The sequence below is a fragment of the Ranitomeya variabilis genome, chromosome 8 (assembly GCF_051348905.1).
Source record: "Ranitomeya variabilis isolate aRanVar5 chromosome 8, aRanVar5.hap1, whole genome shotgun sequence".
Taxonomy (NCBI): Eukaryota; Metazoa; Chordata; class Amphibia; order Anura; family Dendrobatidae; genus Ranitomeya; species Ranitomeya variabilis.
The window spans coordinates 143,727,723-143,743,569 of NC_135239.1; the positions used below are offsets into that span (position 1 = coordinate 143,727,723).

Sequence of the window (15,847 nt, forward strand, 5' to 3'; positions counted from 1 at the left end):
AAGAGTGTGCAAAGCAGTCATCAAAGCAAAAGGTGGCTACTTTGAAGAACCTAGAATATAAGACATAATTTCAGTTGTTTCACACTTTTTTAAGTATATAATTCCACATGTGTTAATTCATAGTTTTGTTGCCTTCAGTGTGAAAGTACAATTTTCATAGTCATGAAAATACAGAAAAATCTTTAAATGAGAAGGTGTGTCCAAACTTTTGGTCTGTACTGTATGTCCCGCTCAGACATCCTGCAGAACAAATGGCCAGGCACATCTAGTATACAAATCCAGCTTTACAAAACTAGGCAAATTCTGATCTCTAAGTGACGTGGAAAAATCGCAGCTTTCATACTGTGAGCTCTGCCCTGTACAGTCTTCAGTCACTGAGGGGGAACAATAAGGACACATGGTAGCATGAAGAAAATTCATGCTATTGCCCTTTAACTAGTCAATGATATGTGCTGTCAGATTTAAAAATGATTCATCACCAGGTTAGAAGTGGTCTATTTTTGCTTTTATTTTATTCCCTTGGCTCACTCGGGAGTATGCCATTTTATTTATTTTGTATAAATCTACAATCCGATTCCACGAATATGGGCCTGTCTAATTCAGTTCTAGATGTTATGGTCTTTACAAGGGGACACAGCTAACAGGATTCTCTGGGGTCTGTCTTTGGCTGCTCTGCATTATCTGGCAAACCACTCCATCCCCCTCCTTGTTAAAGACCATAACAGTTGGCTCTAAAAAACAACAAAAAAAAAAACACTACATGGCGGATTTGATTAAAAAATAAAAATGGAATACTCTGGAGCAATGAATATAAAAATCGTCAAAATCTGGCCAATTTCAACCTGGTGACAAATCATCTTCAAAGGGTGTTTTTTTTATTTTTTTTTGTTTCTATTGAAGATGAACAGTTGCACACCTAATTAGGTCATCTGTTGGATATACTCATTTCTGTACTGTATGTGTATATGATCACATAAGTGACTTGTGTGTACATCCTGAATTTGTATTATGCATCTAACTTTGCTTTTGTCAGACTTTTAGCCTAAAACTGAGCATGTATCCATAAATAAAATTTCTAGTCATTGACTGCACTTTGATGCAGACTTGTACTGTGATTGTACAGTGCTGGGTGGCAATTTCATCATGTGTCGAGTATCTATTTTCAGAAAATATGTAGGTTTAAGGTCACACACTCTGAATGTGTGTAAGTGTATACAGTGTTCCCCAAAAATAAGCCCTCTGTTCATACTTGGTGGGTTAAACACCTGTCACCATACAGGGTGCCCATGACGGGGCATCCGCATATCGAGGCAACTTCCCAGCTCGATGTTCCACCAAAAAACTAAAGTTTTGCAATGACAAAAAACCATCTGGTGACTCCTACATTCCTCTCCTTGTCATTTCTCATCCTGGCAAGGGTGAATGGTCTGTTAGCAAGCAAAACTGTCACCCGAGTAAATAACAACATAGGGACTTCAAGACCCACTTAATGGCCAAGCACTCCTTCACTACGCTATAATTTTTCTCTGCCAGGGCAAGTTTCCTACTCAAGTAGGTGACCTGATGTTCTTCTCTGTTCACTTCCTTAGACATAACAGCTCCTAGGCCTAGCTCATAGGCATCTGTTTGCACGATAAAGCTTTGCTTAAAGTTGGGTCTGGTCAGAACGGGCTGTCTGCACAGCGCAAACTTCATGGACTGGAATGCTTCCTGTCCCTCAGTCTTCCACCGAACCATGACTGATTTCCTTCCATTAAAAGAGATCAGTCAAAGGTGCCAATCTCCTGGCAATATTGGGTATAAGTTGTGTTTAATACTCAATGATGTCGAGGAATTCTCTTACCTGTTTCACTGTAAGAGGTCAGGGCCAGTTTTGAATGGCCTCAATTTTGACCGTGAGGTTATCAAACCCTAATTATATATTCACATACCCCAAGTACTGGGCTTCCTCAAGACCTATTGCACACTTGTGAATATGCCAGTCTGTACTAAAGATATCATCCAAATACGCCGATGCATACTTATGATGGGGTTCTAAAACTGTCCATCACCCTCTGGGATGTGGCCAGGGCCCCATGTAACCCAAAAGGCAAGACAACCTAGTGATAGAGACCCTGTAATGAAGGTGGTCTTTTCTTCACAGACTGTCAGAGGCACATGCCAGTAACCCTTGGTCAGATCGAGCATCATAAAATACTGGGCCTGCCCCAGTCTCTCCATCGGCTGCTCTACCCAGGGCATTGGGTAAAGGTCAAATTTTGACACTACATTCAATTTTTGGAAATCGTTACAAAATCGCAAAAATATGTCCAGCTTTGAAATCAATACAATTGGGATAGTCCACTCACTCCGGACTCTGACTCCTATCTGGAACAGTTGCTCCACCTCAGCCGCGATGGCTTTCCACTGGCATACAGTGCGATTTCAATCGCACCCTTACCTGAGGCTCAGTGACAATGTCTTGTTGGATTACAGATTTACAGCCAGGCAGTTCTAAAAATACGTCTGTATTCTGTTGCACTAATTTCCGAGCCTCCTGTTGCTGGTGTTTAGAGAACGCGTCGCTTATCTTTACCTCGTTCTCAGCCTCCTCCCAGGCTGTTGTTGGAGGGTTCACAATTGATACGACCGCAGTCGCGTCTGTAACCAAACATTTGTCTTTCCATGGCTTTTACTACCATATTAACATATGGCAGCTCAGGTTTCTTCTTCCTTGTCTGATATACCCTGAAATTCACCTTCCCAACGTGTTCCTGGACTTCATGTTGCCCTTGACACTTGGCCATGAGCTTTCTTTCTGCGTTGGGCACCAAAACTAATACCCAATCCTCTTTTTTTTAAAGGACCTGACTGTGCCCTTTCTATTGTATGCTCAGCTCTGCGTTGCCTGGTCATCCACTAAATGTTCCTTTACAATCTGCATCACAGCTGCGATCCGGTCCTGCAAACTCGCAACGTGCTTTATTAAGTTTTTATGGGCAGTAGGCTTCTGTTCCCACATCTCTTTGGCTATGTCCAGCAGACCCCTGGGATGTCTAGCGTATAATAGTTCGAATGGAAAGAACCCCATTGAGGACTGCATTACCTCCCGGACAGCAAGCATTAAATAGGGCAATAACATATCCCAATGTTTCCCATCTTTAGAAACAACTATTTTTTTTTCTGGTGTTATTTCCAAAATAGTGGAGGTTTTTTCCTCTTCCCTCCTTTTGTGGTTTTTGCTGTTGGAGTAGGACTGGCAAGTGTGAGGATTCTTGACGTGGGTTGCCAGCTTAGTATTGACCATAATATTAACTAATGCCTTACATATTTTGATATGTTTTTGTGCACTTTAGTTATTTGTATTTTTCGGGGTGCACTTGGGCCCAGATTGCTTTGTTGACTGTGGCCTCTGTTCACACAGGACGCATTACAGTTAGCACAGGGCGTTACTAATAGGCTATGATCCAGATGCTTTGCATTCCCTGTGTGAACACTGCTGCTGATTATTTGTTTGCACTGGTGTGCCAAACGGCCAATCCCTGATTGTAGGCTGGCTGTCTTATTGGTATTACCGCACCTATGTAGTTGCCATCTTTACTTTGGCCTGCTGCACCATGATGGTGCATTTGACTCAAGGCCTAGACAGGTTAGCACCGTTGCCTGTTTTTTCCTCTTTTTTTTCCTCAAAATAGTGGAGGTTTTTTCCTCCTTTTGTGTATTTTTTTTTTTGCATAGTTTTAAGGGTTTTGTTAAATCTTTCCACTAGCCAATCTTTGGGTGGTACATCGGCGTGCACACTTGCTTTATCTGGAGCTCTTTACAACATTCTTTTATAACTTCGGACATAAAAGGATTCCCCTGATCTGTAAGTATTTTTAGGTAGCCCAAGGTGACGGAACATAGAAAACAGCTCCTGGGCAATAAGTTTAGCAGAGATGTGATGAAGCTGAGTTGCCTCCTGGCAACGAGTAGCATGGTCTATTACCGCTATTGTGTTGGTGGCCACGGTCTGACTTTACTATGGGCACAACCAGATCAATAGCAATCCACTCAAAAGGTACCCTTATAATAGGATGACAACCAATGGACTATGGAAATTTACAGTGGATGTGGTCAACTGATGCTGGGCAAGACTCACAAAACCTCTGAATAAATCCCTGGCGAAAAGAACAGTTGAATATGCTCTTGCGTCTTACTCAACCCTAGGTGGCTACCCAGCATGTGTTTTTAGGCCATCTTGAGCACCAACCGACAGTACTATTGAGGCACTACCAGATGTTCCACTACTTCGTCCTGGAATTTGTCAACCCAAAATAGCAACTCCTGGTAGACCACCATACGCAGAAAAAACGCTTCTGCCACTGGTTGTTGAGCCACCCCCATTTACCTCTATTGCCCTTTCCCGTGCCCAGGTCAGTGTGGGATTCTGGAGCTGAATGGTCCCAAAAGTCCGCCAGGATACTTAAAGCTCAGAGATTGACGTTGTCTCCTAGACCTTTCCTATCAACACCTCTAGGGAAAACCTGTCTGGTTTACACTCTTTCCCTATAAGGGTAACCCCCTATGGCAGGTTTCCCTGACTCAGGATCTTCAGGTTCCACGCCCCGGACAGACTTTTACCCTGGAGGGTTAATTTTACTCTCCCACAGGAACCAGAACAGGGGCGAGTCTCTTCCCAAAACAATCCCGTAAGGAAGGGTGTTTTGCCACTCCCGCCACATGTTTAACCCACCCCCTCATGGAGTGGAAAAGGTAACCTCCGCCGTCAGATACTGGCAGAGTTAGCTGTATACAAATGACCCCGACCTACCCACAGTGGATTTTAACGTGGAGATCATTGACCCATGTATGAGTGTGTCTAGGCTTCTTGAGTCCAAGAGAGCCTCCGCCCTGTGTCCAGTGCCATGCACCTGGCTCAGGTGGGGTTCACCAGTTAGGGCGATGGTGTCCACGGTGTAGACGGTCTGAGCATACATCGATACCCGTCAAGTAAGCCGACAGTCCATGGATAACCGGATAGCAGCGGCACCGTTAGTCCACGAGAAAGGTTAAAGGGAAACTGGTTTCCTTCCACCCTCACTCCAGGGTACCCCCTCAGTATGGGCTCAGTTCTGGCTAACCCCAGCAGAGGGTCATGTTCCTTTTCCAGACTCATGAGCTTGCAGGGCCGGCGTGATTCCTGCCGTGGGGTAGAGTCCTGTACGAAGTTCTTGGTGGCCATATAAGGCTTTATCAGGTTAATCACCTGATCTAGGTTGCCCAGGTCCCCTTGCCTTACCCAGCACTGTATGGCTACTGACAGAATTTGCACCAACTGGTGGACTACTTTACCATCTGTGCTGGGCTCAATGTGTTTACTGGTACACTCACTGTGCTCATACACATGTATTAACCCCCAGCTGGGCAACATCCTCACCTTTTGAGTTTTCCATATTCCTGTGTGTCCTCCCGACTGAGGTCAAAGTAAGCCTTCTGGACGTCTCCCATCAGGAACGGGGCCACCACTTCAGCCCACAGGGAAATCTGCAAGTTATCCCGCTCCCTTGTAGGTTCAAACATAGTGAGGAAAGCTTCTATGTCGTCCTCCGGACTAGTCGTTCTCAGTGCTGACCTGACTTTGTCCTGGGCCTCAGGACAGACTGGGGTCAGTGTTGGGGGCATCTTGCGCAGGGTCACAATCTGTTGTAGAATCAGGCTGTTAGTCTTCTACTGTAGCTACTGCTGCCGAAACGCCTGTAACTTCTGCTGCTGTGTTTGGGAGAGGACCAACTGCTTTATTATTTCTCGTCGGCTGGCGTGAGCTGTAGCATGGCAGGCTTGATCAGACATGCATCTTTTTTTGAGGTATGCCTTAGTTCACATTGCTTGCATTTTCCACCATATGTAAGACAGTGGCTTTCACAACAGTGCAATAATGAGTAATGGGCCCAAATACCGACCAACTATTGTAAGACGCTTGTGGAAGGCTATCCAAAACGTTTGACCCAAGTTATTCAGTTTAACGGCAATGGTACCAAATACTAATGAAATGTATGTAAACTTTTGACTTTGCTATAAGTAATAAAAAAGCCTTAACATTGTTAAGGTCGCATCAAAGCCCGGACATGTAAGCTGTTTTGAACAGCTGACATGCGTCTGCAATAGCGGCGGGTGGAATCGCTATCCACCTGCTGCTATTAACTAGCGCTTCCGGCCATCGGGCCGGAAATGAGCGCATCGCTGACCCCCGTCACGTTATCGGGGGTCAGCGATGTGTCGGCATAACAACCAGAGGTCTCCTTGAGACCTCGATGGTTGTTGCCGGATTGCTATGAGCGCCACCCTGTGGTCGACGCTCATAGCAATGCAGTAAATCTATTACATAGGAGGCTATTGAAGCATGGCAAAAGTAAAAAAAAAAAAAAATTAAAAAAAGTTTTAAAAAATGTTTAAATCACCCCCCTTTCACCCCATTCAAAATAAAACAATAAAAAAATCCAAACCTACACATATTTGGTATCGCCGCATTCAGAATCGCTCGATCTATCAATAAAAAAAGGATTAACCTGATCGATAAACGGCGTAGCGAGAAATAATTTGAAATGTCAGAATTACGTTTTTTTGGTGGCCACGACATTGCATTAAAATGCAATAACGGGCGATCAAAAGAACGTATCTGCACCAAAATGGTATAATTAAAAACGTCAGTTCAGCTCGCAAAAAATGAGCCCTCACCCGTCCCCAGATCACGAAAAATGGAGATTCTATGGGTATCAGAAAACTGCGTAATTTATTTATTAATTTTTTTTTTTAAGCAAAGTGTGGATTTTTTTTTATTACCACTTAGATAAAACATAACCTAGACATGTTTGGTGTCTATGAACTCGTAATGATGTGGAGAATCAAAATGGCAGGTTCGTTTTAGCATTTAGTGAACCTAGCAAGAAAGCCAAGCATAAATCCAGTGTGGGATTGCACTTTTTTGCAATTTCACCTCACTTGGAATTTTTTTTTCCGTTTTCTAGTACACGACATGATAAAACCAATGATGTCGTTCAAAAGTACTACTTGTCCCGCAAAAAAACAAGCCCTCACATGGCCATATTGACAGAAAAATAAAAAAGTTATGGCTCTGGGAAGGAGGGGAGCGAAAAACGAAAACGCAAAGATGGAAAAGGGCAAGGACTTGAAGGGGTTAAAACTTTCTCTCGCTCTCAAAAGTGTATATATACACACTACTGTTCAAAAGTTTAGTCACTTAGAAATTTCCCTATTTTTGAAAAAGCATAGTTTTTTTCCAATGATTCAGAAATACATTCTATACATTGTTAATGTGGTAAATGACTATTCTAGCTGCAAACATCTGATTTGTAATGTAATATCTTTATAGGTGTATAGAGGTCCATTTCCAACAACCATCACTCCAGTCTTCTTATGGTACTTTGTGTTTGCTAACTGTGAAAGAAGGGTAATAGATGGTTAGAATATCCTTGAAAGCTCTTGTGCAAGTTTGTTAGCACAGCTGAAAACAGTTTGACTGATTAGACAACCTATAAACCTGACCTTCCTTCGAGCTAGTTGAGAATCTGGTGCATTTCATTTGTTGGTTCCATTAAACTCTCAAAATGGCCACAAAAAAAGAACTTTCATGTGAAACTCGACAGTGTATTCTTGTTCTTAGAAATGAAGGCTATTCCATGCGAGAAATTGCCGAGAAACTGAAGATTTCCTACAACGGTGTGTACTACTCCCTTCAGAGGAGAGCACAAACAGGCTCTAACCAGAGTAGAAAGAGAAGTGAGAGGCCCCGCTGCACAACTGAGCAACAAGACAAGTACATTACAGTCTGTAATTTGAGAAATCAACGCCTCAGGTCCTAAACTGGCAGCTTCATTAAATAGTACACGCAAAACGCCAGTGTCAACATCTAGGGTGAAAGGCAACTCCGGGATGCTGGCCTTCAGGGCAGAGCGGCAAAGAAAAAGCCATATCTGAGACAGGCTAACAAAAGGAAAAGATTAGTATGGGCAAAGGAACACAGACATTGGACAGACGAATCCAAGTTTGAGGTGTTTGGATCACTCACAGTTGTGAGATGCAGAACAACTGAAAAGATGCTGGAAGAGTGCCTGACGCCATCTGTCCAGCATGGTGGAGGTAATGTGGGGTTGCTTTGGTATTGGTAAAGTGGGAGATTTGTACAAGGTAAAAGGGATTTTGAATAAGGAAGGCTATCACTCCATTTTGCAACGCTATGCCATACCCTGTGGACAGCACTTGATTGGAGCCAATTTCATCCTACGACAGGACAATGACCCAAAGCACACCTCCAAATTATGCAAGAACTATTTAGGGAAGAAGCAGGCAGCTGGTATTCTATCTGTAATGGAGTGGCCAGCGCAGTCACCAGATCTCAGCCCTATTGAGCTGTTGTGGAGCAGCTTGACCGTACGGTACTCAAAAAGTGCCCATCAAGCCAAACCAACTTGGGCTGGGGCTTCTGGAAGCATGGGGTGAAATTTCTCCAGATTACCTCAGAAAATTAACTGCTAGAATGCCAAAGGTCTGCAATGCTGTAATTGCTGCAAAGGGAGCATTCTTTGACAAAAGCAAAGTTTGAAGGAGAAAATTATTATTTTGAATAAAAATATTTTTTTCGAACCTTGTCAATGTCTGGACTAGATTTTCAATTCATTTGGAAACTCATTGCATTAATAAAAGTATGAGTTTACATGGAAAACACAAAATTGTCTGGGTGACCCTAAACTTTTGAACGGGTGTGTGTGTATATAATTTTAGTGTAGTACATTATACTATATAAAGTGTACTACACTGTGTACATATAAAGGTTGAAAGGCTAGCTATTAGAGATGTTTAATTTTGCATGTATTTTTTTTTCTCAAAAGGTTGGAAAAGGCGATAGCAAAAATGCCAAGAAAAAGAACAATAAAAAGACAAGCAAAAACAAGAGCAGTTTAAGTCGAGGAAGCAAAAAGAAGCCTGGAATGCCTAATGTTTCTAACGATTTGTCTCAAAAACTGTATGCTACTATGGAGAAACATAAGGAGGTTGGTGGTTCTCAAATTTCACACTTCTACAATACAATGTAGTATATTACTTGACACTATAATTTTTATTATTATTATTATTATTATTATTATTATTATTATTTATTTATATAGCACCATTGATTCCATGGTGCTGTACATGAGAAGGGGTTACATACAAGTTAGAGTTACAGATATCACAGTAAACAAACTAACAATGACAGACTGATACAGAGGGGCGAGGACCCTGCCCTTGTGGGCTTACATTCTGCAGGATTATGGGGAAGGAGACAGTAGGTGGGGGTTGCAGGAGCTCCGGTGTTGATGAGGCGGTAGCTTCGGCGGTAGTGATGAGGAGGCAGCGGGGTCAGTGCAGGCTGTAGGCTTTCCTGAAGAGATGAGTTTTCAGGTTCCGTCTGAAGGATCCGAATGTGGTTGATAGTCGGACGTGTTGGGGCAGAGAGTTCCAGAGGATGGGGGATATTCGGGAGAAGTCTTGGAGGCGATTGGATGAGGAGCGAATAAGTGTGGAGGAGAGAAGGAGGTCTTGGGAGGACCGGAGATTAAGTGAGGGAAGATATCGGGAGATTAGTTCAGAGATATATGGAGGAGACAGGTTATGGATGGCTTTGTAGGTCAGTATTAGTAATTTGAACTGGATACGCTGAGGGAATGGGAGCCAGTGAAGAGATTTGCAGAGGGGGGAAGCGGAGGAGTAGCAAAGAGAGAGATGGATTAGTCGGGCAGCAGAGTTAAGGATGGACTGGAGAGGTGCAAGGGTGTTAGCAGGGAGGCCACAGAAAAGGATGTTGCAGTAGTCAAGGCGGGAGATGATGAGGGCATGCACAAGCATTTTAGTAGATTGAAGGTTGAGGAAAGGACAGATTCTGGAGATATTTTTGAGCTGGAGGCGACAGGAGGTGGAAAGAGCTTGGATGTCCGGTTTGAAGGACAGGGCAGAGTGGAAGGTTTCTCCGAGGGAGCGGACTTCTGGTACGGGGGAAAGCATTATGTCATTGATTGCGATAGATAGGTCAGGTAAGGAAGATCTGTGGGATGGAGGAAATATGATGAATTCAGATTTGTCCACATTGAGTTTGAGGAAGCGAGAGGAGAAGGAGGAGGATATGGCTGATAGGCACTCTGGGATTCTGGACAGCAGAGCGGTGACGTCTGGGCCAGAGAGGTAGATCTGAGTGTCATCAGCATAGAGGTGGTACTGGAATCCATGGGACTTTGAGTTGTCCCAAGTCAAGTGTATAGATTGAGAAGAGTAGGGGTCCTAGAACAGAGCCTTGGGGGACTCCAACAGAGAGAGGGTGGGATGAGGAGGTAGTGTGGGAGTGGGAGACGCTGAATGTGCGGTTGGAAAGGTACGAGGCGATCCAGGATAGGGCGAGGTCTTTGATGCCAAAGGAGGAGAGGATCTGTAGTAGGAGGCAGTGGTCAACGGTGTCGAAAGCAGAGGACAGGTCTAGAAGGAGGAGTAGAGTATTGTCCAGTAGCTTTGGCGGTAAGTAGGTCGTTAGTGATTTTGGTCAGGGCAGTCTCAGTTGAGTGATGGGGGTGGAAACCAGATTGTAGATTGTCGAACAACAAGTTAGATGAGAGGTGGGAGGAAAGTTCAGCGTGGACGTGCTGCTCCAGGAGTTTGGAAGCGAATGGGAGCAGCGATATTGGGCGATAGCTAGACATAGCAGTTGGATCGAGGGTTGGCTTTTTAAGGATAGGCGTAATTGTGGCATGTTTGAACGCAGAAGGGAAGGTGCCAGAAGTTAGTGATAGGTTGAACAGGTGGGTTAGGGATGGGATAAGTGTGGTGGTGAGGTTGGGGAGGAGATGGGATGGGGTCGAGCGCACAGGTGGTGAGGTGCGATTTGGAGTAATTAAGTTGTATAGATGCATTACCAAATATAAAAATCTGAACCATTAAGTTAACACTTTCTCATTGGGTTTTTTTTTTTTACGTTAACTGTTGTTTTTGTCATACAGGTCTTTTTTGTTATCCGTCTGATTGCTGGTCCTGCTGCCAACTCTCTTCCTCCAATTGTGGAACCAGATCCCTTGATCCCTTGTGACTTAATGGATGGACGGGATGCCTTTCTAACTCTGGCCAGAGACAAACACTTAGAGTTCTCATCTTTGCGGAGATCCAAATGGTCAACCATGTGCATGTTAGTGGAACTTCACACCCAAAGCCAGGACCGGTTTGTGTATACCTGCAATGAATGCAAGCATCATGTGGAAACAAGATGGCACTGCACAGTTTGTGAGGCAAGTGTCTGCCATAATGTAGTCAATGTAGTCAGGTCAATTTAACAGCATGTGCCAAAGTGCACTGAAAGTGGCATAATTTAGAAAGTTTTTGCTTTTAAGCCATAATGTTTTGTTTTAACCTCCTAATCTCAACATTTATCTGTTTTTGTTCTTTTTCTTTTCCTCCTTTTAAGAGTGATAACTTTATTTTTCAACTAGCACGACTGTATGAGGTAGAAAGAAAAAAAAAAAAAAGCCAAGTGCTTTGATCTTGCGAGTGGGTGTAAATCCCCAGCTGTCTTTTGGAGTTTGATTTCATGGCAATACCAAATTTGTATACGGTAGTTTTTTCTTTTGTTTCCTAAGTGATGGGGGAAAAAATTGAGCATTTTACAGGAACTTTTTGTTGAGATTTTGAGATACCTCTTACATTTTCATTTTTGTCATTCAAGCTGTGAGAGGTCTTTTTTTTGGTTTTGTTTTTTCTTCTAGCGAGCTGATGCTTTTCATTGGTACTGACAATATCGGATAGTTGCTGACATTTTCGGATAGTTGCAACATTTTTATTGCTGCATCTTGTATTTCATGCGGTGTTGCATCCAGTAAAAAACTGCACTTCTGGTGTTTTTTTTTTTTTTTTTTTTACTCTTTGCCACTCGCCGATCTTTTAAGTTATGACTTGAGATCTAACATGTACAGGTGCACCGATGCCCCACGTTTTGTGTAACTATTTTTGTCTTCATTTTTAATAGAAGAGAAGGGGGTGACTCAAATAAATAAATAAATATATATATATATATATATATATATATATATATATATATATATATATATATATATATATATATATTTTTTTTTTTTTTTTTTCTACTTAATGCTTGTCACATTGGGGGTCTTGGACCTCCAATCAGCTGATGACCTGGTCCAACACAGACCACCCCATGGATCAGCGGTTTTGATGAAAACCAGGAACAGAGCAGAATGCCATAGCTCCATTTTCTGTGTAGCTGCCGCCCCCTGGTACTATAACCCTGCTCTTCAGTAGGAACTGGGCTTCAATATCTGTGAATGGCCGCTACACATTGAGGGGTGTTTGGCGTCCTTCACTGTTAACATCACGCTCAGCTGAAATCAGCTGATGGATTGAAGTCTATCAATATAGTAAGTTGAAAAAACCCCTTTAATATACAGCTGAGAGAGAACTTTATAAATTGTATTCATATTGCTATACAAAGTTTGTCAAAATGATTTAATGTGACATTAAAAAAAAAATGTGGTAAGTTGAAAATTAGGGTTCTTAAATTAATGTGCTTTATTGCATTTCTCTCATTTAGTTTCATATTTCTTTGCAATGTTTCCAGTTTACTTTTACTGACCTAGTTTTTTTTTTCTTTAGGATTATGATTTGTGCATTACTTGCTTCAATACAAAAACCCATGAGCACAAAATGGAGAAACTTGGGCTTGGTTTGGATGATGAAAGTAACAACCAGCAAGCAGCTGCAACACAAAGTCCTGGAGATTCTCGTCGACTAAGCATACAGCGTTGCATCCAGTCTTTGGTTCACGCTTGTCAGTGCCGTAATGCAAACTGTTCTCTGCCATCATGCCAGAAGATGAAGAGAGTCGTTCAGCACACAAAGGGCTGTAAACGGAAGACAAATGGTGGGTGTCCGATTTGCAAGCAACTCATTGCTCTCTGTTGCTATCATGCTAAACACTGCCAAGAGAACAAGTGCCCTGTGCCTTTCTGCCTCAATATCAAGCAGAAATTACGGCAGCAGCAATTACAGCACAGACTTCAGCAAGCCCAAATGCTAAGGAGGCGTATGGCAAGCATGCAAAGAACAGGTGTGGTTGGCCCCCAACAAGGACTCCCGTCACCAAATTCTGCTGGCCCAACAACACCCACTGGACAGCAACCTCCAACACCACAGACCCCTCAACCCCAGTCCCAACAGTCATCACAGCCACCGCCACCTAACAGTATCCCTCCATATGGTATAACACGTACCCAGTCGTCCAGTAGTATATCACAAGGGAAGGCAGCTGGACAAATGACTCCCCCCACACCACCCCAAGGAGGGTCCGCACAGCAGCCTGGTCCTCCACCAGCTGCTGTGGAAATGGCCATGCAAATACAGCGTGCAGCCGAGACACAAAGGCAGATGGCAAAGACTCAAATTTTCCCTCGGCCCATGATAAACCCTCACCAGATGCAACCCATGCAGCCAATGGGAATAAACTCACAGCAAGGTCCACGAGGACCAAGTCTTATTGATTCTGGAATGAGTCCAGCTAGCATGCAACAGCCTCCACAGCAGCCACAGCCTCCATGGGTACAAACTGGCCTTGGTCAACCCCAAACGATGCAGCCAAACATTCAAAGAACACCTGTTATGCCTGTACAGCAGGGGCAATCAATGAATATGCCTCCCCAGGCAGGTATGGGACAGGTTCCTGGACCAAGCCAAGTTAAACAAGGTTCCTTGCCACAAGCTGCCGCTCTTCAAAACCTTCTGCGTACTCTCCGGTCCCCAAGTTCACCAATGCAACAGCAGCAAGTACTGAATATCCTACATTCTAATCCACAGCTGTTAGCAGCTTTTATCAAACAGAGGGCAGCCAAATATGCCTGCAGCCAACCCCCACAAGGTGTCGGTAACATGACAGGAATGCCATCTCAAGTTCATGCCAATGCTGGCCTACAGGGCATAAATCCAATGCAGGCTGTAGGACCACGGCCTACCATGTCCCAACCACCTCAAGCGCCTCAGCAGCAGCCACCCCAGCAACCCCCACCTTCACAAACTGGTCTAGCAGGGATGAATCCACAGAGCCAACAGGTGAACATGAACCACGCTGGAATTTCCCCACAGTTCCGAGAGATGATTCTTAGACGTCAGCAAATGATGCAGCAGCAGCAACAACAGCAGCAACAGCAGCAGCAACAACAGCTGCAGCAGCAGCAGCAACAACAGCTGCAGCAGCAGCAGCAAGGAGCTGGTCCTGGAATGATGAACCACAATCAGTTTCAGCAGCACCAAGTTATGGCCAGTTATACACAGCAGCAGCAACAACGACTTCAGCACCATATGCAGATGCAACAGGGTAGTATTGGACAGATGAGCCAGGGAATCCCTGGAGATGCTGGCAATAGTTTGCAGACCTTTCAGCAGCGCCTTTTGCACCAGCAGATTGGCTCTCCAGCACAGCAGAATCCTATGAGTCCACAGCAACATATGTTGCCAGGCCCTGCCCAGTCACCCCACCTCCAAGGCCAGCAACTTCCACCTTCATTAAGTAACCAGGTGCGTTCTCCACAGCCTGTACCATCTCCACGTCCCCAGTCCCAGCCCCCTCATTCTAGCCCATCTCCACGCATGCAGCCCCAGCCTTCCCCTCATCATGTTTCTCCACAGAACAGTTCTCCACATCCGGCCATGGTAGGTGTTGGACAAGGGAACCCTATGGATCAAGGACACTATGGGAGCCCAGATCCCTCAGCTATGTTATCTCAGATGGCTGGCCTTCATGGAGGGGGAATCTCTGACCTGGGTTTGAGTGCTGACAACTCGGACCTTAATCCCAGCCTTTCACAGAGTACACTAGACATCCACTAAGAATTGGGGACTAAAGGAAGTCACACTTCCATCCTTCTTTTTGTCAGCTAAGACTGTGTAAGAATTCCAGAAAAGAAAAACAAACTTATTTTCTTCTCAGACTGACTTTTTATACTGAAGAACAGCTGTGTTTCTTTTTTCTGGATTTTGGGAGGGAGGGAAAAAGGGCTTGTGGGTATTTTCAGATTTTGATTTGTTTTTCATAATTTTTTTTTTAATTCTCCAGAGACGCTGTGCTAAGGGTAAAACAAAAGACCTGCAGAGAGTGGGGAGGGGCATATATTAATATTATTGTTATTATTACAAAGAATATATTTTCAGTGGCTGTGCCAGCCTCTCGATATCTTCCTGTTGATGATGATGCAGAGTATTCCCTAGCTCCTGATCTTCTACACACCTAACATGACTATCTGTTTTTATGTTGTGAATTTTGGTTTGTCTTATATTTTCTTAAATTAATGAAAATGAAAAATGTTGACTGTTTTTATTTGGTGTTGGACGGTTTTTGTAAAGCCATTCTTTTTCCTGTGTTGCCATCCTTGTCTCAGTTGTCTTTAATCCACATTGATACAATTCTTTCACTGGCCACAAATTGCACTCAACACAGGGCTCATAATCTTTCTAGGTGCTGTGATTTTATTACATATATTATAATATTTTATGTAAAAAAATATTATATTATATTTGACTCCAATTTATAGGAATCATGAATCACAGTTGAAAGGTTTTTTATGGTCATTTGCCCTATTACAGGGCACGAATGGTTTAAAATTAGTGAGAAGGGACTGCTGTGCTCCAAACAGAGGTTTTCAGAGGATGGTTTAATGTTGCTTTAAAACAGAAGAGATATATATATATATATACATATATATAAATAAATCTATATATAAATAACTAAAGTAGCCCCACCCTTTTCTGTGCTGGGAGCTGATTGGGTACAAGGCATAAGAATAATGTACAT

General features: G+C 43.4%; 1 protein-coding gene across 4 annotated transcripts in view; it reads left to right on the top strand.

The window, feature by feature from the left end:
- EP300 (EP300 lysine acetyltransferase) overlaps positions 1–15,020 on the top strand; it is a 185,684-nt gene extending 170,664 nt beyond the window's left edge. For all 4 annotated transcript variants that reach the window (XM_077276079.1, XM_077276081.1, XM_077276080.1 and 1 more), the window contains exons 29-31: positions 8,868–9,029; positions 11,001–11,282; positions 12,661–15,020. In XM_077276079.1, the coding sequence (XP_077132194.1) occupies positions 8,868–9,029; positions 11,001–11,282; positions 12,661–14,886 (2,670 nt within the window). In that variant the 3' untranslated portion in view covers positions 14,887–15,020. The remainder of the gene's footprint in view (positions 1–8,867; positions 9,030–11,000; positions 11,283–12,660) is intronic.
- Positions 15,021–15,847: the final 827 nt, after the last annotated feature.